Source organism: Rhinolophus ferrumequinum, chromosome 20 (genome assembly GCF_004115265.2).
Source record: "Rhinolophus ferrumequinum isolate MPI-CBG mRhiFer1 chromosome 20, mRhiFer1_v1.p, whole genome shotgun sequence".
Lineage (NCBI taxonomy): Eukaryota > Metazoa > Chordata > Mammalia > Chiroptera > Rhinolophidae > Rhinolophus > Rhinolophus ferrumequinum.
In genome coordinates this window covers 50,799,308-50,822,356 of record NC_046303.1, presented here as the reverse complement: position 1 = coordinate 50,822,356, position 23,049 = coordinate 50,799,308, and the positions used below count along the sequence as shown (strand labels likewise).

General features: G+C 38.8%; 1 protein-coding gene across 1 annotated transcript in view; it reads right to left on the bottom strand.

Moving 5' to 3' along the window:
• Nucleotides 1–1,383: 1,383 nt before the first annotated feature.
• SLC26A4 (solute carrier family 26 member 4) overlaps nt 1,384–23,049 on the bottom strand; it is a 40,071-nt gene continuing 18,405 nt past the window's right edge. Inside the window, exons 10-20 of the mRNA XM_033088263.1 lie at nt 22,926–23,003; nt 22,694–22,789; nt 21,245–21,351; nt 19,480–19,549; nt 17,404–17,496; nt 16,185–16,280; nt 15,351–15,581; nt 12,301–12,355; nt 11,037–11,179; nt 7,781–7,864; nt 1,384–1,518 (exon numbers count right to left, since the gene is read on the bottom strand). Of these exons, the coding sequence (XP_032944154.1) occupies nt 1,384–1,518; nt 7,781–7,864; nt 11,037–11,179; nt 12,301–12,355; nt 15,351–15,581; nt 16,185–16,280; nt 17,404–17,496; nt 19,480–19,549; nt 21,245–21,351; nt 22,694–22,789; nt 22,926–23,003 (1,188 nt within the window). The remainder of the gene's footprint in view (nt 1,519–7,780; nt 7,865–11,036; nt 11,180–12,300; nt 12,356–15,350; nt 15,582–16,184; nt 16,281–17,403; nt 17,497–19,479; nt 19,550–21,244; nt 21,352–22,693; nt 22,790–22,925; nt 23,004–23,049) is intronic.

The following is a 23,049-nucleotide window of genomic DNA, read 5'->3' as shown; positions in this document are numbered from 1 at the left end:
CAGATTTTTCATCCTGAGCTTTCTCACACCGTGTGGCTGGCTGTGTCTCTGGTTAGGCCAACCACTGAGTATCAAGAGGAGGAAGTGAGAAAAGAGAAGAGCATCACTCCCAAAGGTCCACGACCTTGAATTCTTTGGAAGAAGGTCACAGCAAGCATAGGGCGCTCGTTTGCCAGAACTTGTATTTTGTCAGACATTTAATAACTGGTTTAAACAGAAAGATTAGGCAATCACTTCTTCCTTTGTTTTAGGGACCGAAAATTCTTTGTTTTACTAGCAAGTAAAACCAGAAAAGACAATGACTCTTACATAGAAACAGCAACATGTTTATAAGGAAATATTAACTCCACAATCTCAATCTCAGTATCTGTTTCTGCATTAAATCCTTTAATGTAGCACATATTTTCCTAATTATAAAAGCAATGCCTCATCTTATTATAGATAATAGAATACTAAAATTGTCTTTAAAAGGATAAACTAGGGAAATAAAAATCATATCCACGGAACAGCTTATTTCTTAATCACAAAAGCTAATGTCTGTGTTCATCTGTTACTTTCCTTGGAAACTAAACAACAAAAGCTTCATTCATTTCTACTTTAATTTCACCTCTGAATTTATTTCTAGGGATCCAGGTCAGTTGACTGGATTAGCTAGGTAATGTAACCCAGCAATTTTGCCCTTATCTCTTACCCGAGTGGAGGATAAAATCCATGATCCTTTATGTGATATACAAGGCCCCTCATAATCTCGCCCCGTCCACCTCCCAGACTCATTTCTCACCACTTCCTTCCCTTACCCACTTAACTGGAAAAGGTCATGGCTCCCAAGTATGTTTGAATGGTGCAGGCCTCTCCTATTCACCTGAAAACCTCCGTGCCAGGATGTAGAAGGAGGTCCAGGCTTCCTTTGTACATTGCATAGGCTTGGAGGGTTGGGTTAGAGGACCCTCATGGGTTCACCACAAGTCAATGAGCTAGGAAGTGAATTCACCAAGAAGGCTAGGGAGGGTTGACTACTTCGATCAACTCACAGAGATCAGAATGTGACCTCAGGTGTGTGGCAGTGCCACCTAGTTCACAGCTCTCTTGAAGAGAGTGGCAGTGCATCCAGTATGTCCCCCTGGAAATTTATGTGTTGAAACCATAATCCCAAAGTGATGCATTAAATGTGGGGCCTTCGGGAGCTCATTAGGTCAGCAGAGTAGAGATGGGATTAGTGCTCTCACAAGAAGAGGCCAGGGAGCTAGCTGTGTGAGGGCACAGCCAAGAGACAACCCTCTGAAAACCAGGAAGAGGGCACTCACCCAGAACCCGAGTACGCTGGCACACTCATCTCAGACTTTAGCCTCCAGAACTGTGAGAAACAAATGTTGTTTCGGCTACCTAGTCTGTGGGTAGAGTTGTAATTTTGACGTGGTCGTGACAGCAGGCAAACACAGCGTTAACCTGCTCCGCAATCTTGGCGGCACCGAGATGGATCTCAATTCCGGTTAGATACTTGACCTCAACCCGGGAGGCCTACCGTGTAAGTTTATACGCAGATGAGTCAAAATTTGTATTTCTCTCTAACTTAAAACACAAAACTCAAGTTGCTTTTGTATTTTGAATCATTTAATAAAATATTACCATGATTAATTTTTGTGGGTATATATATATATAATTTCACTTAATGTAAAGTATATTTAAGTTTTTGAGTCTTTGGCCCCTGATGAAAATTTTTGGTAATTCTAGAAAGTATATTAAGAATTTTTTAGAAAGTATATTTTCTAGAAAGTATATTTGTTAGAAATTGATAGGCTATTCTAAAATGTATATGGAAATGCAGAAGGCTAAGCATAAATATAGCAGGAAAAGAACAAACTGGAGGAATTATACTTCCAAGTATCTACAGCTACTAAAAACCTATAGTAATCAATACAGTGAAGTATTGGTACAAGAACAGACACAGAGACCAATGGGACAGACAAGAGAACCCAGAGACAGACAAAACATATACAGTCAGTTGATTTTTGATAAAGGTGACACTGCTCTGAAGAAGGAGAAAAGATAGTATTTTTATTGAAAGGTGCTGGGTCAATGGTATATCTATTTTTGAACAAAAGAAAGTGTATCTTTACTCCTTGCCTCACATCACACACAAAAATTGACTCCAGAGATATCGTGTATCTAAATAGAAGTAAAACAAAATTTTTAGAAGAAAAAAATAGGAAAATATTTTCATTATCTTAGGGAGGTAACGATTACCTTACACTAAACACACACAAAAAAGGCTAACCATTAAGGGAAAAATGACAAATTGAACAACACTAAAATTAAGAACTTTCGTTCATCAAAAAATGATTATGAGAGTGAAAAGGCAATCCACAGAATAGAGTATTTACAATACACGACTTATATCCTTACTATATAAACCCTTACAATGCGATTAGAAAAGGCAGATGACTAAAAGAGAAAAATAGGCAAGTGACTTGTGCACACAATTCACAATAGAGGATATTTAAATAATAAACATTGAGAAGGTGCTTAACTTCTTTAGTCATCAGCGACATGAGAATTAAAACCACAGTGTGATACAACTACACACCCATAAGAACAGCTCAAATGAAAAAGACACAGACCCAGTATTGGCAAAAATGAGTAGCAACTGGAAATGTAACTCACATCTGATAGAAATACAAACTGGTGGGATCGCTTTACCAACAGTCTGCTGTAGATATTAGATGTCTACTGCAGTGTCTACTGAAGCAGAACACGTGCATGTGACGCCAGCAACCCTGCTCCCAGCCGAATACTGCATAATTGTGTGCATATGTCCATCAAGAAAATAAACAAGAATATTCATAGCAGCACTATTCATGAAAGAAAAAAACCTCTAGATAACACAAATGTCCACAGTAGGATGGATAAATAAGTGGTGGTAAATTTAGACAGTGGAATACTATACAGCAGTGAAAATTATTGAATGATTAGTATACACAAAAACATGGATGAATTCCATGATTGTGATGTTAAGTGTAAAAGACAGACACAAAAGAGAAAGGGAAAAAATAATCTTGTTTGATTTCATTTATATGAAGTTCAAAAAACAAGTGTTAGAGGTCAGGACAGTAATTACACATCGGGGCAATTACTGGGAGGGAGCATGAGAAGGCTCTGGGTGCTGTTCTGGTTGTGTTCTGCTGATTGATCTGGGTGCTGGCTACACTGGTGTGCTTTGTGAAAATTCTTCAAACAGAACACTGTGTTTTGTGTGCTTTTGATACGTAGGTTGTACCAGCATGAAAAGTTTGCTTAAAAGAGTGAAAATCATTCTTAAAAGAATGAATCACTCTTAAAAGAATGAAAATCAAAATACGCTGGAAATATTTGGATAAGAATTACAAGATTTAACTGAGATATTTGTAACATTGTTTATTGCACTGATAAGTCTTTACAAAAAAATTGCACGCACACAAAAGGTGGAAGGAGAGCTATAAAGAATACATCAAACAGATGAGTGATGAGAGTAATGGCAAACAAAATGTAGCATTTTTTATGTAATAGTTTTGTTCAAAAAGGACACATCAGAGTAGTTTAAAAGGTAACTTTACATTTAATAAAAACATGTGCAAATATTTCAACTGCACATGATTTGATTTTTTCACTTGTTATTGAAATTCATATACAATACTGGAGTCTTATCATATAGGTTAAAACATAACAAAAGACAACTTTAATTTCAAGTAAAGTTTCCATTGGCAATACAGAATTAAAAGTATGCTTATTATTCAAAACATGCATAGAAGAGACAGTATTCCTGTGTGGGGAAACAAGTCAAATAGACTGTGAACTTATATAGTCACAAATGGACCCAGGATTTTACAAAACTCTAGCCTTATTATAAAGAGTAACTTGGTATTTCTTTGAACTAATAAAAAAAATGAACAGTGCATATTTCCTCTATTGAACAGAGGTATTCATCCACTTCCTACAAGATTATTATATTCAATCTTTAGAGAGATTATTTATTGCCATTATAAACAGGTATTACTGTGAAAATGAGATAACATTAGAATCCTGGTTATGCTGTACCCAATAGGGGGAGAAATCTCTTCTAAGTCAAAGACAGAATAACCCATGAACGTGAATGAATATTGTAATATCATAATCCATTAGAACCCATTCAAATTCCAATATGCAGAAGGCTAAGAGGATGGCGATGATTCTTTCGGTTAATCAATTTGATATGATCACTGATGATATTCCTTCAGAAGTAGATACCTTGTTTCTCATTGTATTTAAGAAGAAAAAGAGAGAGAAGACATGCTGCCTTTAGCTAGCCAAACATATTTGGGAATTTCACACATCTGTGCCAAAGGTATAATAAAATTCTCCACCATGTAAGATGTTGTCTCAGTTGGGGACCTGAGTACTCATTTTTCTCTAGTAATGAAGTACAACTTCATTAATTCCAGCATGAAATGTATGGGAATAGTCCACAGGGCCACAGCCTACATATTACATCTAGTACCTAGAAAATCGCTGGCAGTCAGAAAAGATTAAGTGAAAATAAAAGATATAAAATATTTTCTGGCTTTAAATATGGATTTTTTAAAAACCCTATACATTTTCAATGTGTATATTCCAAAACCAATTTTTTTCTTTTGCTATTGAGTACATTTAGAATGTTTTATCTAAAACAGTCATTTTAAGCATAGATTTTTGTATAGACTATTTACTTTTCAAGATTTCTTTTGAAAGGTGATCAGAATTCAGTTAACAATCACTTATTCTCATGCTGATAAAATTTTAGAGAAAAATAGAAATTTGTTTTAATCACCAGTCTTATAAACATCAGAACTGTTTTTTGTTCAAAATAACACAATCTTTGTGTTACATTTCAAATAGACCATACCTCTATATACCACTACACAGTGATCATTTCTATAAACTAAGTTAAAATTGCACTTTGAAACTAGAGACAGACTTTCATATATTTTGTTTGATCTTAATTGTGATCCATGATTATCATATCAAAAAGTGATTTTTACAAACCACAATAATCTTATTGCTTCATTTCTCTAAATACATCAACCCACTTCTGTAGCTTTTAAGTGAACCATTTTCTTGATTCTGAATTCTGGTTACAGATATGGTCACATGTAACATTCACTATTAAGTACTAACCAACTTTGCATTTTAAAGACTTTTTCGACGTATTTACCAAAAGTGAATTTTGAAGGCTTTGATTGAAAACGGCACTAGCAATTATATTCCAGTATTGCTCAGGGTGCCCGCATCCTGTGATCAGTGCAGCTGATGGCTATCAAGGCCAGTTAGAAATGGGTTTTTCTTAGGATTACCTTCCTGGAGTAAGAAGGCAGATCTTATTCCAGAGAGGCTGTTGGGTCCCACTTACCATGACTGAACTGAGGCACGTGGGTACCCCGGTGAATGCTGTCAGCGAATCTGTCACGTGGGTCTGGCCGCATGTCATCAGCAGAGCCTGGACATGGCTAAATTGCCTGGATAATTCTTCTCACCATTTTGCACATTTTAGAGGTAAGCTATTTATTTATTTATAAATAAAGCCTAGAAACAATCTTAAGTGTTTCTCTTTCAATGGCTAAGAGGTTAAAAAAAATAAAAATCGAAGATTTAAAAAAAAAAATCTAATAGAAAAAGAATGAGTGTTTCAAGTTCAAAGAAACAGTCAGTGCAGAAAATGCTTGCATAGAATTACACAGGCGGTTAAATTCGAGTGACTTCCTGAGCTCACTTTCAGAAAGCAAGTCTGCGCATAGCCTATGGAAGCAAAGGGGAAATAAAAGTGTTAATAGAACTGAATTCTCCTTAAGCGTTTTACAAATATGTTTTGATAGTGCTGGTTGCTTGCGTTTGCCCATTTAGGTGTGTGGATCATCATAATAAAAGGAGGGTACAAACTTAATTTTGTAACTCATCAAACGTTAATTAGATTTATTTAAAAGCAGTAATTACTATTTACTGAGCACTTACTAGTCATCCTTTGATTTTTGCAACTCTTTGAAGCATTATTATTTCTATTTTACATGAAGAAACTAACATGACGACAAGGTAAGTCATTTTCCCTGGGCTACACAGCCAGTAAGTAGGAAATCAGGGTTCACACTCACATCCATCTGGCTCTAGAATCCATGTCCTTAAAACCACTCCGCTCTACTGCCTCACTATCTACAGGATTCCTACCTGAATGATCCTTTTATGTAGCAATCAAAAATACATCTATATTATAGCAACTTCTTTAGTCCCAATTTTGATATATGAGCTTTTACTCTACTAAGTTGGCCCTATATCCATAGTCTTAAACTTCTAAAGCTGGAAGGACTGCAGAGCTCAGTGATGATGTTCCTGGGCTCACGACACTGGTGGGCTAAGACGCAGGACCTCTGCTTTTCACCCTAGCAGTGTTATTTCCTCCACAAAAGTCTTCTCTGACTGTCATCCTCACTGCCTGGTTTTGCCATAGGGGTTTGAATTGTATGCTTTCCACACTTTTATCAGGTTCTGAAATAAGGCAAAGAAGGCATACTTATCCGATTTGTACATGACACCAGTGGGGGTGCATAGTTAATATGCTGGATGATAGATTCAGAATTCAAAAGGATGTCAATAGACGGGAATGAATAAGATGTAATCGATCAGAAATACGTGTAGTCCTGCACTAGGGTCAAAAACCAATTACACAAATATAAATGGGGAGCCCAGCTGGACAACAGTTAGTGTGAAAATCCTAAGTCTTTAATTGACCCCTGCTCAATAGCAGCAAAATGTTGATGTGGCTATTATGAAAATAAACACACTTTTAAGTCACGGTAACGGAAATACATTGATGAGATCCAGGTAGGTCATGGTTGCATAAGCTCCATGCTGGCCTGATCCCATCTAGGGTTTTGTGTCCTCTTCTTGGCAAATTCTGTGTCTATGAGGAATGATAAAGGGACCTGGAGGAGTCCTGCCTGGAGTAGAGTTTGCTGGACACACAAGGACTCTTCAGTGGGAGGGTTTGATCCCAAAAGGCAGATCTCAGTCCGTAAGACCGTTATTAGAGAAAAGCTAAATCTTGTTTCATAAGAACAACTAACACTTGGAGACTCCTGACCATGTAACAAACTCCCTGGAAAAGCTACGAGTTGCCAGTGTCTGGAAATGTTCGCACAAAAGCTAAGTGAACATCCATGGTGGAGGAGAGATCTCTGCATGGGCTAGGAGGGGGGATCACTTGATTTCTAAGACATTTTTCAACTTTAAAATTCTATGACCTTCTTTTGGTAGTCACATTTTACTCACTGGTGGAGCCACAAAGTTCACTCAGATAACCACAAGTTCCAGTCAAGTTTCCTAGGAATCATCCGATGCCTCAAGAGCATCTGCAATGCATTCTTAGCCATTATCAGTCGGATGGAGAAAGGTCACGAGGTTCCTGCTCCTCCCGTACTATTTCTGAAGCTTCTGAAACTCCTGAGTTAGAAGTTCCCTTCCTTCACCTTTCCCCCACCCCTTAGGTCAGTGGAAGAGGAAGTATGCGGAGGCTTAGGTATCTGCCTATATGCCTGGGGCAGAAGGTCCCCAAGCTCTTAATGTCTTCAAGAGAGAATTCTTATTTCCCATTTTTCCTTTTTGATGAAGCCATCCTTTTGGTATTTAAAATATATATTTTTTCTCTGAATAGTTTGCATCAGACATAGTCACTGTATGTATTATTCTATTTATTCAAGATTTAATCCGAATTATTTTCTTTGAAAGAAAATAATGCCCATACCTCATCTTCGACACTGAGGTCTCCTTCAATCAGCTCTGCTTCCATTAATTCAAGACGATCTTTATGGTCTTGGATGAGGGAGATCTTGACAAAGAACACAGACAAGATTTATTGGAAACATAATAGCGTCAAACCACCGGATCCTCCACTGAAAATGACTTTAAGTGCTGCTGGTGCTTCTCATCTGGAATCATCTGAAAACTTTAGAATCCTTTCCAGCTTTCTTGTTCTTTTATATTTCTCACTCAGAGTTTTCCCTGTAGCATTTTTTCACATTTGAGTGTGAGCTAGGACAGTTCTCCATTGTCTAACCCCCTCTTCAGTTCTCTTCCCCAACCTCTGAAGTAGTCACCCCGAGTTCCTGAATGATTCAGCAGTCCATAGTGTTTTTATTTCAATGGCTAAACTAAGCATTGAGCATGCACTGAATGCTCCTGTGACTGATGACAATGAACAGTCCCAAGGTAACTTGGATGGAAATTAATTTTATTGGAGATAGAAACCAACATCTATGGACCAAGTTGGCTGTTCAGTGATATGTATTTTAATCTTATACACAGAGGAAACCAATAATAATTTGGGCTTTGTCTTAATGAATAAAGAAATATATTCCCAAAGCAACTGCAAATATATATAAAGGCAAGAGTGGCATTTCAAAGAGCTTTTTAGCTACTTTTCATCTCACAAATAAATAATCCAATTCTCTTTGCTAGCATGGAAATGTAATTCACTTCAGTCACGCGCAGGTGGTCAGACATAATGGGAAAGTCAGAGGGTAGGTAACTACAAGTTGAGGCTGTCCTGGGTGACCTCTGTGATGGCCATATCAAGGGATGGGAGAGGGTCCTAACACTGCATCCACAACATCCATAATACACAAGTTCCCCTTCCTGAAGAGAAGGAAAGTACCACAGGTGAGATTTACCATCATTTACCTCCGCCATGTACAGGGCTTTGTGCTCGATACCGAGGGTGCACAGAAGTATAAGGTTTCTGATCTGACAGGCCACCAGCCGTGCTCAACCCACTACCCAGTGAACCAGTAAGGATATAATACAAGCACTCAGTTCTGCTCTGTGTGACATTTGTTCAGGGTCAAAAAATCCTTCCCAGCCTCTCACAATGCCTCTCTGATTACAAACGAGGTTGAGTAACACTGGTGGGGGCACTCTTGGTTAGTGCTTTTTGTAACATTCATGGGATCAGAGATCTTGGATCAGAATTGGGTATAAACAAATAACAAAATAACTGTTTTCATGTTGAGAACGAACTTGACACCTTAGTTCTATTTTACTTTTAATACGGGGTCTTTTTTAGATACTTTATATATGATCCTGCTTTGTTGTTTTTATGTATGGGTTAGAGAATTTTAAGACAGAAAAAGGTTTATGAGTTTCCAAAGACGAGCATCTTGTATGCATCTTTGTTTTTTTTAAGATTTGTGGTTTTACTATAATACTTTTCTTCCCCCCCCTTTTTTTTTTTTTTTAATTTAAGAGCCAGATCTTGGTGCTTAAGACTAGTATTTTCTCCAGCAGCATTAGGCAGAGCAATCTCTCTACTAACAACAGCTGAAAAGAATAATGTACTATTGTTTTCTAAATTAGTTTTACTTCAGACATTAACTTCCAGTTTACAATAAGAAGCTGCTTACCCTAAATTTAGGGGGGAGAAAGGGGAAGCAATTTAAAATACAGTAGACTGTGTCACTGAAATAATAATTATTGTTGTTATTTTTATAGGTATTTGTTTTCGTTTCCAAAATTCACATGGGAGGAAAGAGGTTCCTGTACCGAGCCCACCAGTAGGTCCAGCCCGTGACCCAGAGCAGGATGCTTAACTTTCCTCAGTGTCTGACAACAGAACTGAAGAAATAAGAAGGACCATAAGAAATCAGGGTCTTTTCTATTTGGTGGGGGATAATGAACTCTGGGCTGATTCATGGCTTTTAATTATTTTTCTTTTTCAAACATCAGTTCTGACCTAATGGATCCTATTTAAAGGCATTGATAATCAGGAGTTTCTAGATTGCTGAGAATTCACATTGCATTTTTATATACAAATCCCAGAAAATCCAAGTGTCGTGCGGGGCGGCCTGTGGGGTCTCAGCTCCTACTCCCCACATAAGAATGCAGGATGAGGCTAGGCCAACCAGGAACACCCACAGAGCAATAGGTAGGAGCGTCATACCACTACAGTCTCACTGGAGGCTGGAGTCACACGACGTGCGACCTGCTGTCCGCTTTTCTGCCTGCCAACCGACTCTCCCTTCCCAGTGCAGCCGCGGCAGTTCTATCAGTAGCCAATTGACTAACAGGCTACAGCTGACGGCCAACGAGCCACAGCCAACGTATTACCCAAGCCAGCACCTTTCCACGTGAGGCCGAGAGCCTGGAAACTGCTCTCCGGGGCTTTGTCCCCACACTAAGAGTCAGCACTTTATTCTAAAAAGGCACTACAGTTACTGCCTACTTTGATTAGTAAGCCCACACAGTGTAACTAATATGCATTCGGCACTCCCAGGTGCTTTCCTATAAGATGCTGGGTAGTCTTCGCATCTACCCAGAAAAGGAAATGTTTTTACTCCCCTTTTACTGATGAGAAAACTGAGGCTCTGTGAAGTTAAGCAGATGGCTTAACATCCTCCGAGGCTGGCATTCAAACCTAAGTTTGTGCAATTTTCACCATTTACAGAAGTTATGCTGGTGTAAGGAAGATACATATACATAGGTAAAAAAGGCTAAATTGGGCCGGCCCGGTGGCTCAGGCGGTTACAGCTCCATGCTCCTAACTCTGAAGGCTGCCGGTTCGATTCCCACATGGGCCAGTGGGCTCTCAACCACAAGGTTGCCAGTTCAATTCCTCAAGTCCCTCAAGGGATGGTGGGCTGTGCCCCCTGCAACTAAGATTGAACACGGCACCTTGAGCTGAGCTGCCGCTGAGCTCCTGGATGGCTCAGTTGGTTGCAGCGCATCCTCTCAACCACAAGGTTGCCGGTTCAACTCCCGCAAGGGATGGTGGGCTGCACCCCTTGCAACTAGTAATGGCAACTAGACCTGGAGCTGAGTTGCACCCTCCACAACTAAGACTGAAAGGACAACAACTTGAAGCTGAACGGCACCCTGCACAACTAAGATTGAAAGGACAACAACTTGACTTGGAAAAAAACAGGCCTGGAAGTACACACTGTTCCCCAATAAAGTCCTGTTCCCCTTCCCCAATAAAATCTTAAAAAAAAAAAAAGTTATATGTTTACCGTTTCTAAAAGGGAATCTTGAATCTCTCGGGATTTAACCTGGTTCTGTACGTGGAGGACAGCATCATGGACAGTCAAAAAGAATATGTCCTTTCTGTTATCATTAAAGAAACCACATTTCTCCAGCTTTTCTATCACATGATCTTCAAAAGAAAGAAATAATGTTTAGTTAGTCTCTAGGAAAAAGATATTTTTGTAATATCAACCAATACTAAGCTTTGGTAGCTCCTCCTTTTAATTCCTTTACTCATTTCCAAAATGTGATCCTGCTCTAAAATGAGTTTCTTTTCTGGTAGCACATGGCAGGGTTACCCATAATGGGTTGTAGGAGATGCCTGGTTCCTAACCAGGTCCCTTTGCCACTGTTCTCATCCTCCAGCTGCTGTGAGCCTGGCTGCTACTGTTTCACAGCTGTGGCCTTCTCTGGACAACTTTCCTGGGCCAAGGGGAGCTGTCACCTGAGAAGGCCTGGGAACTTAACACCTGCACCCTTGGGTGGCCTGCAGCCACTGACAGGCTGACATGAGGGTGCACAGGCTGGCTTCCTGGCCTCAAGGAGGAATAGCCCCCGGTGCTCTACCTGCTGTGTGATCCTTGTGAAGTCAGGCTAAGGTAGACTTCTGAAACCATGTTTTTGTCCAGCTTCTTCCTCTACCCTATCCTGCTTTCCTCACTCCCTCATGAATGTTTCCAGTGTCCTCGCTCAATACATCACTGGTTCAAGTATCCTTATCTGTCTCTGCTTCCAATCAAAGCACTAGTATTTCCTACAAACACACACTCACACATAGTCAGGCACAGAGTCAGACCCTGGAGGACCCTCTCATTTTAAGGGATCTAAGTCATCTCCAGCTCTGCTCTCCCTGTGATAATTTTTCCCCACTGATCCAGCACTGCTGTCCAGATATAAGTTTACATGCATTACTAGCTCAATGGCACAAATTGGAAGTAATATCTTTCTAGGTTCAAAAAGGCCCTTGGGGGGATTGCTAAATGGGTAGAGTTTCTGTTTATGGTGATGAAAAGTTTTGGAAATACATAGTTGTGATGGTTGCACAACGTTGTAACGTACTTAATGCCACTGAATTAATTGTATACTTGAATGTGACTAAAATGGCAAATTTCATTATATATTTTTTATCATGACAAGAAAAATGTTGTTTTTTCTTTAAAGGCCTTTGGTCATGACGTATCTACATTCCAAAGTAGGAGAAAGGACTTAGGGAGAAGTCTTATAGATAGATATGTACATATACGCATTTACCTTGAAACGATGCAAAGTACACATTTACATCAATTCTTTGGAATTCTTTGACAATCTAAAAATTTAAAAAGGAGAATTTGAGTAACTTTATCATAATTCAGTAGCATTCAGTTACTTGCTTAGGAGAAACTACAATACTTTCATGGTTAATCAGAACTTTGAGGAAAATTCATTATTGGAAAATCACAGAGGTTTTCAGCCCACAGTGGTGATGTGATTAGGGATAAGACCGCAGCGCAAGAGGTGGCTACATCCAGTGCCCAAAGCACAGCACTTGATAGCACCGAGGTGCTTGGTAGATATTTATGGAAGGAAGAAAAGAAGGGAGCACAGGAGGCTTCCTAAGATAGCCCCTGCAGATCAGAGACAAGAGTATGAGTTTATATCTTTGAGTGGAAGACATATGGGTGTAGATATGCAGCCACCAGATTTTGAATGTAAAAACTGACCTGAAAATCAAGGGTTCTGTAGTTTGACTGTATCGGTTTCAATATCCTGATTGTGATTTTGTACAATAGTTTTGCAAGATGTTAGCATTGGGAGAAAGCAGGTAAGGGTTACAAAGGATTTCTCTGCATTATTTCTTACACCTTCATGGGAATCACAATTATCTCAAAATGAAAAGTTTAATTTAAAAAATCAAGATGTAAGACCTACGGGCAATAATAAAATAGAACTTTACACCCCATGTGCACTCTTGTAACCCATGTCACCCTTACAATTAACTACGTAATTATCCGTCTTCCCTGCTAGATCATAAGCTCCAGAAGATCAAACTAGGGTGGACCACAGGTCCAGCTATTCTTGGAATGGCCCTGGTTTATACCTCTTGTGTCAGTATGGTGGATTAGATTGCTGTTCAGCAAATATTAACTCCTTTCCCCTTAAGAAAGAGTATACTGCCAGTAGCATGAATTTGTGCTTGGTCATGTGATTTCTTTGGCCAATGGAACACTAGCAGATATGATGTCAGTGATGCTTTAAGAGGCACTGTGCTTCCTTTCCTTGTGCTTTGTGATTCACCATCATAGGAACACGCTCCGTGTAGAGACCTGAATGCAGTCTGAAGGCTGGAGCCCAGCCCAGCCAACTCTCAGCATAAAGCAGAGCTTTCCCACTCAACCTACAGACACATGAGCAAGAAAAATTAATGACTGTTGTAAGCTGCTGACTTTGGGGTGGTTTGTTATGCAGCATCCTTGCAACAACAGCTGACCAGTACACTCAGCGTAATTATTAATAGTGCTCACTTTTACTCTCAGAAGTGTCCCAGGTTAGATGATAAATTGTCTAATCACCCATGGTCAGTCCATATTTATTTATCTTTTTTGTCACTTTAACTCCAACACCTAGAACAGTGCCTGGCACAGAGAATGTGCTCAATAAATATGCTGGGTTAAATTAATAATAATAATAATAAAATAGAGCTTGAAATTTCTGGGAAAAAGATCAAGACCTCTATATAACTATAAAGTCTGGAGTTTTCATAATTGTCATTTTAGCATTTGAAAGCAATTATTTGTTAGGTGTGACAAATATTCTGGCATTAAGTACATTAAGACTCTTCCCAAAAGTAATTCATGAAACCCTTTGGCCAACACAATCTATAATGCATCTGAGCCAATGCCTAGAGTGAAATAAACAATGAAGAATAAGATCTGTTCTCAAATGAGCTAATGACCAGGTCTGCTGAGACACCGGCAGAGAACCTGTCAGCATTTTCTCACAGTCTTTCGTCAATTATAATCGCTTTTCTACCTTACCTGCCTAGGACTCGCATCCTGGGATCATTCTCTAACTTTGCAGAGGTAGCCAAGAAGCCCCAGCTAAGCTAAACCTCCGTTGAAGGTCATTTTCATATCATTACATCTCATTGTGGTGCCTTGAACCTGCCTACTTTTCTGCCTGACTCGTTTGATACCTACCTGTAGCTTCATCTAAACTCGACACTCCTGGTCAAGTCGATACCCTAGATTGTCTGCTTTGGAGCACTTAGTATAGTTGTTATTTAAAAGATTACTTAATGTTTGCCTTTCCCTCTAGACTGCTAGTCCCATGAGGATAGGGACTCTGACTACTTCATTACTTGTTTCGTGTGCCTGGCTGAGTGCTACGCACGTACTAGGCATTTTGCATCTATTTGTTGAAGGAATGAACTTGAGCTTGCACAACTGGTGTCTGATATCATGAATGTTCCTGTTCTACATGCTCTCCAAGCCTGACGTCCGAGATGCCTGAGCTGTTTCCTGCTCTAACCTCTTGATCATTCCTGGCTTGATCATTTCCCAGTCCTGCCATGTACCTGGTATTCTTCATTCTGCTGTTATTCACATAACAAATAAAAACATAATACTTAATGTAAACTTTCACCTACTTTTCATTCTTTCAATACTCCATTTCCTATATATTCTCAGAAAAATAAAACATAACTAATGTTAATATTTGCTGAGGGGTAACTATGTGCCAGATACTTTTCTAAACCATATATATTAGTATATCTGGGGGTGCCAAAAATATGTATACAAGTGGACACTTTGGTCAACATTGCTCAAGCAGTAGTTTGCTGTAGTCAAAAGTGTCTGGATGCTGATGGTAACCACTTTGAGCACCTCTCGTAATTGCAGAAGTCAAACATGACTTGTATGAATCTTTTGTTATCAGTATATATTTAGTATTACAATTTTAATAGTTTTCCTTTCTTAAAATGTGTATACTTTCTTTGGCACTAAATATATATATTTAATGCTCATAAAAACCCTAAGAAGTAGGCACCATCATTATTCTCATATTACAGATGAAGAAACTGAGGTGCAGACAGAGTAAGCAACTTGTTCATAGTCACACTGCAGCAAGTGGTAGAGTCAGGATTCAACCCCAGATGGTCTAGCTCCATAGCTTGTGCTTTAAAATATTATAGTCTAGTGCAAAAGCATTCCCCTAGAAAAATTACAGAGCCCATGCAATCAATTGTCCCTTTGCAAGACTAGGCAATGTATTAATTTACTATTGCCAAAGCTTCAGATCTATAATTCAAAACACCAGAACCTTACCACACGCAACGATCTCACTCCAACAACATCCAGGAAAGATACAGCTCCGCAATCAAGCACGAGGCTATGGATGGGCACTCTGGGGACATTGACTTTCACTGGAATATCAGAGTTCCAATCCACTTGAATTTCTATTTCCTTGGTTGGGATGTCGAGTTCTTCTGGGTCTTCAATATCTTCGTCAGGTTCAAAAGCATTATTCGATGAGCCAGCATCACTTATAATACCATTCTAAACAAAGAAAATACCGCTAACTTAATCACCAGTGATTTGGGAGATCTTTCAACAATCCATTTCAAATTACTTAAAAATGCTACACACTGTTCCTTGTAAGCAAAACACTGAGGGGAAGCACTCTTAAGGAGTGAGGTCCACCTCAGGCCAAACTTTGATGTTCTCTAGGAAGAAAAATGGAAGAACAGAGGAGTCGCGAACTCTTGATTTCTGGAAGATTGTAGAACTTGGCCAAGAGATACTTTGGCAGCAGAGTCTGAATAAAAGGCAACAGCTCTAAAAGTTTATGAACTTACTGCCTTCTATTACAATTTTCTGGCATTGAATTAGCACTTGTTTTGTTCCTTTCAGTAAAAACAAGGTTTATTTCATGATGGGAAAAAGAATCACACCACATGTTTCCAAGGAACTCTGATTTCATTTTATTTCCTCCTATTTCCTCTGGACTATTAGAACACCTCCGCTGTTCTCTGGCAAATCTGTCATCTGCTTATACACATCTGGGTGACAAAGGGGGTCGATTTGATTGTAGACTATCAAGCAGCTTTCATTTTCATCTGAGAAAGCAAAGAATTGAAGAGTGATAAGATGTTTCCTCACCTTTGTTGCTCTTAATTGTCCTTTTTTGATGAGTTTCTGTATTTTCCTTAGTGCTTTCAGCCTCTTATTATACACTCTGATGGCATCAAATCCAACCTTTGGAAATAAATATCAAGTTACTTAAAACATCTGGTTTCATTAATGACAATTAATGACAATTGCTATCCGAAGAGGTTATTTCTTAAGTGGTATTATTCCTTGCGATGTCCTGCCAAATAACAAAGTCTGAGGTATGGGGCAGCCGGAGAGCTCAGTTGGTTAGAGCGAGGTGCTCTTAACAACAAGGTTGCTAGTTCGATCCCCACATGGGCCACTGTGAGCTGCGCCCTCCACAACTAGATTGAAACAACTACTTAACTTGGAGCTGATGGATCCTGGGAAAACAGACTTAAATAAATAAAAGTTTGGGGAAAAAAAAAAAGAGAAGAAGAAATTCTGAGGTCTGATGGCGGCCTCCACTACCGAGCCACCCTACCCACCACCCAGAAACTCAGTAGCATATTAAAGATTCTAAGACAATAAAAAACAAAAGAGTGAAAATAACTTCTTTAACTTTAAATCTGTGGTTTTTAAATTCCCTTGATATTACAGAGCTCTTTTGTTATTGCAAAATCTATGACTATTCCTCTGAACCAGTTCACCCTAGAACCCGTGTGGTAAAACACTGGTATAGAGGCAAAACCCAACTTTGAAGCACAGCATGGAATTCAGAATTTCCTGCTTTCATGGTCCACTTACACTATCTAACTTTTTACTCCAGATGAGCAATCCTCCCTCCAATACTTGTTTCCACCTTTTCCTCTCAGCTCACATAGTCCCCAAACATCGGCTATAATCTCTTTCCTTCTGCCCGACTGCCACACAAAGCCTGATGAGTCCAACTACGTAACATGGATCGCTCCCTTCTATGAACGCTTAACACATATGGTCTGTACTATCCATTTGGAATTTACTCAAATTCTGCCTGGAGACAACTCTAGTGTTTTTGTCCAGCATAGTTATTGCTACCTGGACTTTAACATGTGTGTTATATATTTTTTTTCTTATCCCCAAAAGGTTGTAAGTTATTTGAGGGCACGTATTGTATCATTCTTCACGCCTTGTACAAAGGGAACAAGGTATAGAGACTTATGCCCAGTTTGAGTCCAATAAATACCTGCAGAATAAATGAAGTCTCAAAGGAGATTAGAAAGCACATTTCTAGAGATAAAATACTTACTGTGGACTTGATACATTTTTTAAAACCATCGACATTGCCATAAAAAATAGGACTAGAAAACCTAATAATCTTCATTCCTTCCAGTTCTTCAATCTAGCATTAAAAAAAAAAAATTGAGGTTAAATAATTTCAGGCTTCAAATATTCAATTGAGTTTCTGGCTATTCAGCTATCAGCTGAGATACAATTGTTCAGAAGAGCTGGGCAGCAGCACTCAACTTTCCTCAAATAGGGGCTTCATCCCAGGTGGGAAGCAATTGGTTACCCAAACTGCTAAACCTCCACTGTCCCAATGAAGGTCAAGAGAGGGCTTTAGAAAGCAATTATTCAACCCTCTGACTTCTGGAGGAAGAAACAGGCTCAGACTGATGACATGAGTTGCCTCAAGTTCATACCACTGGCCCTTCCCCCTTCAAAAAAATTTATTTTAAAATAGAAAAAAAAAGTAGCAAAACCAAGGGAATCTACGGGAACTGAGACCTATAATGTCATTTGCTTGTTCTTACCCTGACACAGAGTGGCCAGACCAAAAGTCAAACCCACAGAATCACAGGCTTTTCTAGTCTTTAGGAATCATAACAATGTTAGTCCAACCCCGTCAGAGGAGAAAACTGAGGCCCTGAGAGGCTGAGTGTGTTGGGCAAGGTCTCTACAAGCCGTATGCTAGAACTCAGAACTCAGCCCAGGGTTCCCAGCCCAGAGACAGAGACTCTCGGCCATCATTTTTAGCTCTTGATGGCACTTCGGTCAACATAACTGAGGGAGGTTGTGGAAATAAATTAAGTAGCACTTACTGGAATTCCAGATTCAGTGGCCAACATTTTTTTAATGTTAAGGTAAAATTAGACTACAATGTCGTAGGGTTCACATTTAAACAAATTTTTAAAAATTTCTTTTAAAAACTTTTATTTTTAATTTTTAAAAGTGTTTTCTTAATTTTCTTTCTCTGCTTTTTCATCTTTGTTTCCCATGCTGGTCACTAAGCAATCTTATTTGCAGGAACCACAAGCCCATCAGTAAGATATTTATTTTCTTTGTTTTTTATTTCCTGTGTTTTTTATTATTTCTTGCAATTCCAATTTGTACAATGTCAAATAGGGTTTTGGTGACAGAACGTTACAGTCTTTTGTTAGAAAAAAATCTTAGAGGGATTTTAGATAATTTTATAGAGGATAAGGATTATATAGCAGAGAAATAAAATTTTTTTCTTCCTCTTGCTGCTTAAAAATTTTTTTAATGCCTTGGCTTTCAGCAGTGTTACTGTATTGTGTACTGGACCTTGGTGTGTGCACTAATCGGGTTCAGTGGGCATTTTGGATTTGTATGTCACGTTTTTCATCAAATTTGGGGAAATTTTTATGTTTATGCAAAAAATTGCATCTGTCTTTTTTCTTTTCTCCTCTTTTGGGACCCTGATTATACATATATCGATATGTTTTATTTTGTTCTGGAGGTCTCTGAGGCTCTGTCTATATTTTTTTTTATTGAAGTATAACTGACATATAACATTATATTAGTTTCAGGTATACAACATAATTTGATGTGTGTATATATTGCTAATGATCCTCACAATAAGTCTAGTTAACATCTGTCACCATATATAATTACAAGTTGTTTTCTTATAATGAGAATTTTTAACACCTACCTCTTAGCAACTTTCAAATATGTAATATAGTATTATTCACTATAGTCACCATGCTGTACGTTACAGCCCCATGCCCTATTTATTTTATAACTAGAAATTTGTACCTTTGGACTCCCTTCACTCAGAGAAATAGAATTTGATTCAACTTCTGGAAATAATTGAATTGCCTGTTTTTTAAAGTTCCTCTTACAATGGTTTGACATTAAAATGACATTCAACTAGCATGGACAAAATCCCTGTAAACCAGGGATATCAGAGGGCACACTGAAGTAAAAGTTTTCATGACATCCCAGTAGACTTCGGGAATTTCCTGACAGAAACCTGCCACCCCTTTGCCTACCTTGTTCCTAACCTACTAGATGAGTAATATGTGACCCCAGAAAATCCAGGCTAGCAAACCCAGTCCAGCAACTACCTTAAAGAGGCACTCACGTTTTTGTAGTTCTTGGTACTTTTGTAGATATCTGTACTAGGGATGTTTCCAAGGCCATTCCAAGAGGGACTAAAAGAAAAATTAAGTTCAGGATTTTTTGGAACAGGCATATTTTGGAATAAAAATTTAGAAGAAATAACAGATACTAAAGAGCCCTTCATTCTGATGTTTTTTGGACTCTGTCTTTATTACAGTTGACATTTGCCTGCAGTTAACTCTGAAATGAACAGCTGGTGTTTGTGTGGAATTGGAGGAGAAGGAGGAACCACAAGTCTTTTCTGATGGCTGGGAGAAATAACGAGCATCATACTTTCATGTGTGCAACACCTTGTCGGCTAAGCAAAGAGCTTTCACACCTGTTATATCTGATTTAAGCCCCAACCGTGCAATGTCAGCGGTATTATCCTCATTTTTACTGGTGAGTAAACTGAGGTTCAGAGAAATTGAAAAGGCCCTAGAGGTTAAGGGCAGCCCAGCATCTATCTTTAACCCACTGGTCTTCCCTGCCTGGCACAGGGCCTGGAGCTTACTTGTGAGTTATTGCAACTTTCTGATGAAGTATGGAGAGTCTGTGGTCATCAAGTTAGTCTCATTTTATAGAAATAAGAGCCTAGGAGAACCAGAAGTAAGTCCTTCCCATTTCCTGTTCCTGATGAAATCAAATAAATTCCATGAGTCTTCAAGTGTGACTAGGGACATGTGCTAAATACAACTCCTGAAGAAAGAGTGTCTGTTTGGGGCACTCTCAGCAATGTGCCCTCTGGATCAGCCTTATAATTACTGGAAATTAAATACTGTGGGGGATACTGCGTTTTGTTGGCTAAAAGCCTACTTAAACCAAGTCAGCAGTTAAAGCACGCTGTCGGTTTTTCCTCGTCTGGCTGTTCTGTGCTGATTTTTTAATTTAAAGTTCATAAACTATACAGTCTCTCTCTACAAAGCCCTTCTTTCCCAACCATAGCCAAACAATAAAAAATAAACGTGAGACAGACAGAGCACAAGAGGCAGCATCTTTTAAGGACCTTGACTGAGTTACTTCACAGAAGCAAATTGGGCGCTTTGGGAGCTTGTGAGTTCTTTCTGGCCCTGGGTCTTTGCTGCTTTCACCCTGCGGATGATCTAATGATGTTTTCTTCACATAACTGTGTGGATATCAGGTACATGCTTTTTTGGCAAATGTGAATAAATTTTGGCTACAATTAATTGTTTTAAAGTCTCCTGTTCTGGGTTACATCAACTTCTAGGTTACTAGCTTCCAAAGAAAATGAGCTAACATATAGTCAGCAGCTACCTTGTCCCAAGCCTCGGGCCAAGTCCCTCACAGACTTCACCTCATTTTAATAAGCAACTGCAAACCAACCTCAGTCTTCTGCTGAATCCTATATCTTTTGGTCTGACCAGGATAGTAGGAGAATGCCAGCAGTAGAGCATGTGACTATGTGCATAGATTTTGGGGTGAGATTCATCTGGGTTCAAATCATGGCTCTTCCACTTACTAGGTATGTGATCTTAGGAAGGTTCTTAACCTTTCTGAGCTTCACTTTTCTTATCTGTAGAATGAAAGTAATAAAACCTACTCACAGTCTTTTGTTTTTGAAGATTAAGTAAGGTAACGTGTGGAAAGCACGATGTGCGAACTCACAGAAGCACTCACTATAGGAATTATTATGAAACGGAGTGGTTTCACTATTTTATCAAAATGGTGCAAAAAACCTCAGGGTGTGTTGTTCTAGTTAGAGGTAACCTGGGTCTTATATTACTTACAACTGAACTCTCAGGACCACAGTCAACAATCCAAATATGAGACCAGCTAATAAACCGAGGTCCAGCCCCAGAATGATGGACATTATGCACGTAAATACCCAGATAACCTAGGGAAAAAAATAGAAATGAAAAAAAGTACACTAATTCATCATGTACCATCAGGTGAGAGATTACCTGTGAAGAAAATAATATCAATTGTCCATAAACAAATTACAGTTGACCCTTGAACAACACAGGTCTGACCTGCGCGGGTCCACCTAGAAGTGGATTTTTTTTTCAGAAATACTGCAAATGTATTTTCTCTTCCTTATGATTTTCTTAATAACATCTTCTTTTCTCTAGCTTACTTTATTGTAAGAATATAATATATAATACATTAACATACAAAATATATGTTAATCAACTATGTTATTGGTAAGGCTTCGGGTAAATGGTAGACTATTAGTAGTTAAGTTTTGGGGGAGTCAAAAGTTATATGTGGAATTTTGACTGTCGAGGGGTTGGTGTCCCAACCCCCATGTTGTTCAAGGGTCAACTGCACAGCTTTTTAAAAATATTCATTTCATATTTAAGTGGAAGTAGAAACTGGCCTTCCCAATAAAGATCAACTGTCCTACTTAAATTTTTAATTTTTGAATAATTAGTATATTAACATAGTTTAAAATGGAACTGCTATAAAAGTGAAAAATCTTGCTTGCAGCCCTCTCTCCTCTTCACCTACTCTCAATCTCCCTCCCTACTTGGACCTTTTTTTATTCCTCTCTGAATGTGTGTGTGTGTGTGTAGGTGTGTGTGTGTGCACGTGCACACGTTTTGCCAGTATTTCTTTTTGAAATATGACTACAAAGCATGTTTTATTTTTCCATCTCTTAGTGTATTATACACACTATTCTATTCTGCACTGGTCTGTTTTTCACTTAACAATTTGTCTTAGAAATCTTTCCATATCAATATACAGGAAGTTTTCTCATTTCATTTATTCTGGTTTAAATTAAAGCATAACTCTGAAGAATTTAACTTCCAGTTTTTATTAAGTAATTCCTTAGAACAGTTATGAAGGTTACTTTGGTCAGAATTATAATTGACATGGGGTTTTGTATTTTGTTTTTGTTTTTTTGGCTTTGTTTTGTTTGTCCTTCTAAATTAGTTGTTTGTTTTTGTTTGTTTGTTTGTTTTAATGTGTTGGTTTGGCTCTGGCTCTAGACATCAAGTGTATATGACTGAGCTCCAATGGGATTCTTGCTGGCAATGGATCTTCCTGGAGATACACAACCTTCAAAACCATAGTTCACCAGGAAGAGTTCCAAGGTGTGGCTCATGCACACAATTCTCACTTCTGCCCTGAGGCTCCCAAAATGCAAGCAAGACTGAGGAGATAAGGGAACATAATGATATGGCAGGAAGCATATAATAACCGAATCTTATTTCAGAGAAAAATGGGTGACTTACAGCATCAATCTTATTCTGCCTCCACAGATGAGGCACGTCACACACCTGCATAAACATCCCTTTCAGGTTGGCAATTACAACAGCTGCCAAGACCGACTGCCAAGAGAGACAGAGAAGGCTGTGTTATTCAGGGGGATGGTGTTCCATGTGATGATTTATAAATCTCCTGTTATTTCTTTGGGGACAGAGCAGGGAAATTATGCAATCAGTGTGCCGAGAAGCGGGGTTATACCTTCTGCAAGGGTTCCAGCAGCTTCCCCAAGGCAACAATGGCAATCATCACAACCCCAGCCGAGAGAATGCCAGCAACCTGAAAGACACACAGCTCCCATGAACAGAGTTATTTCCCCTCCTGT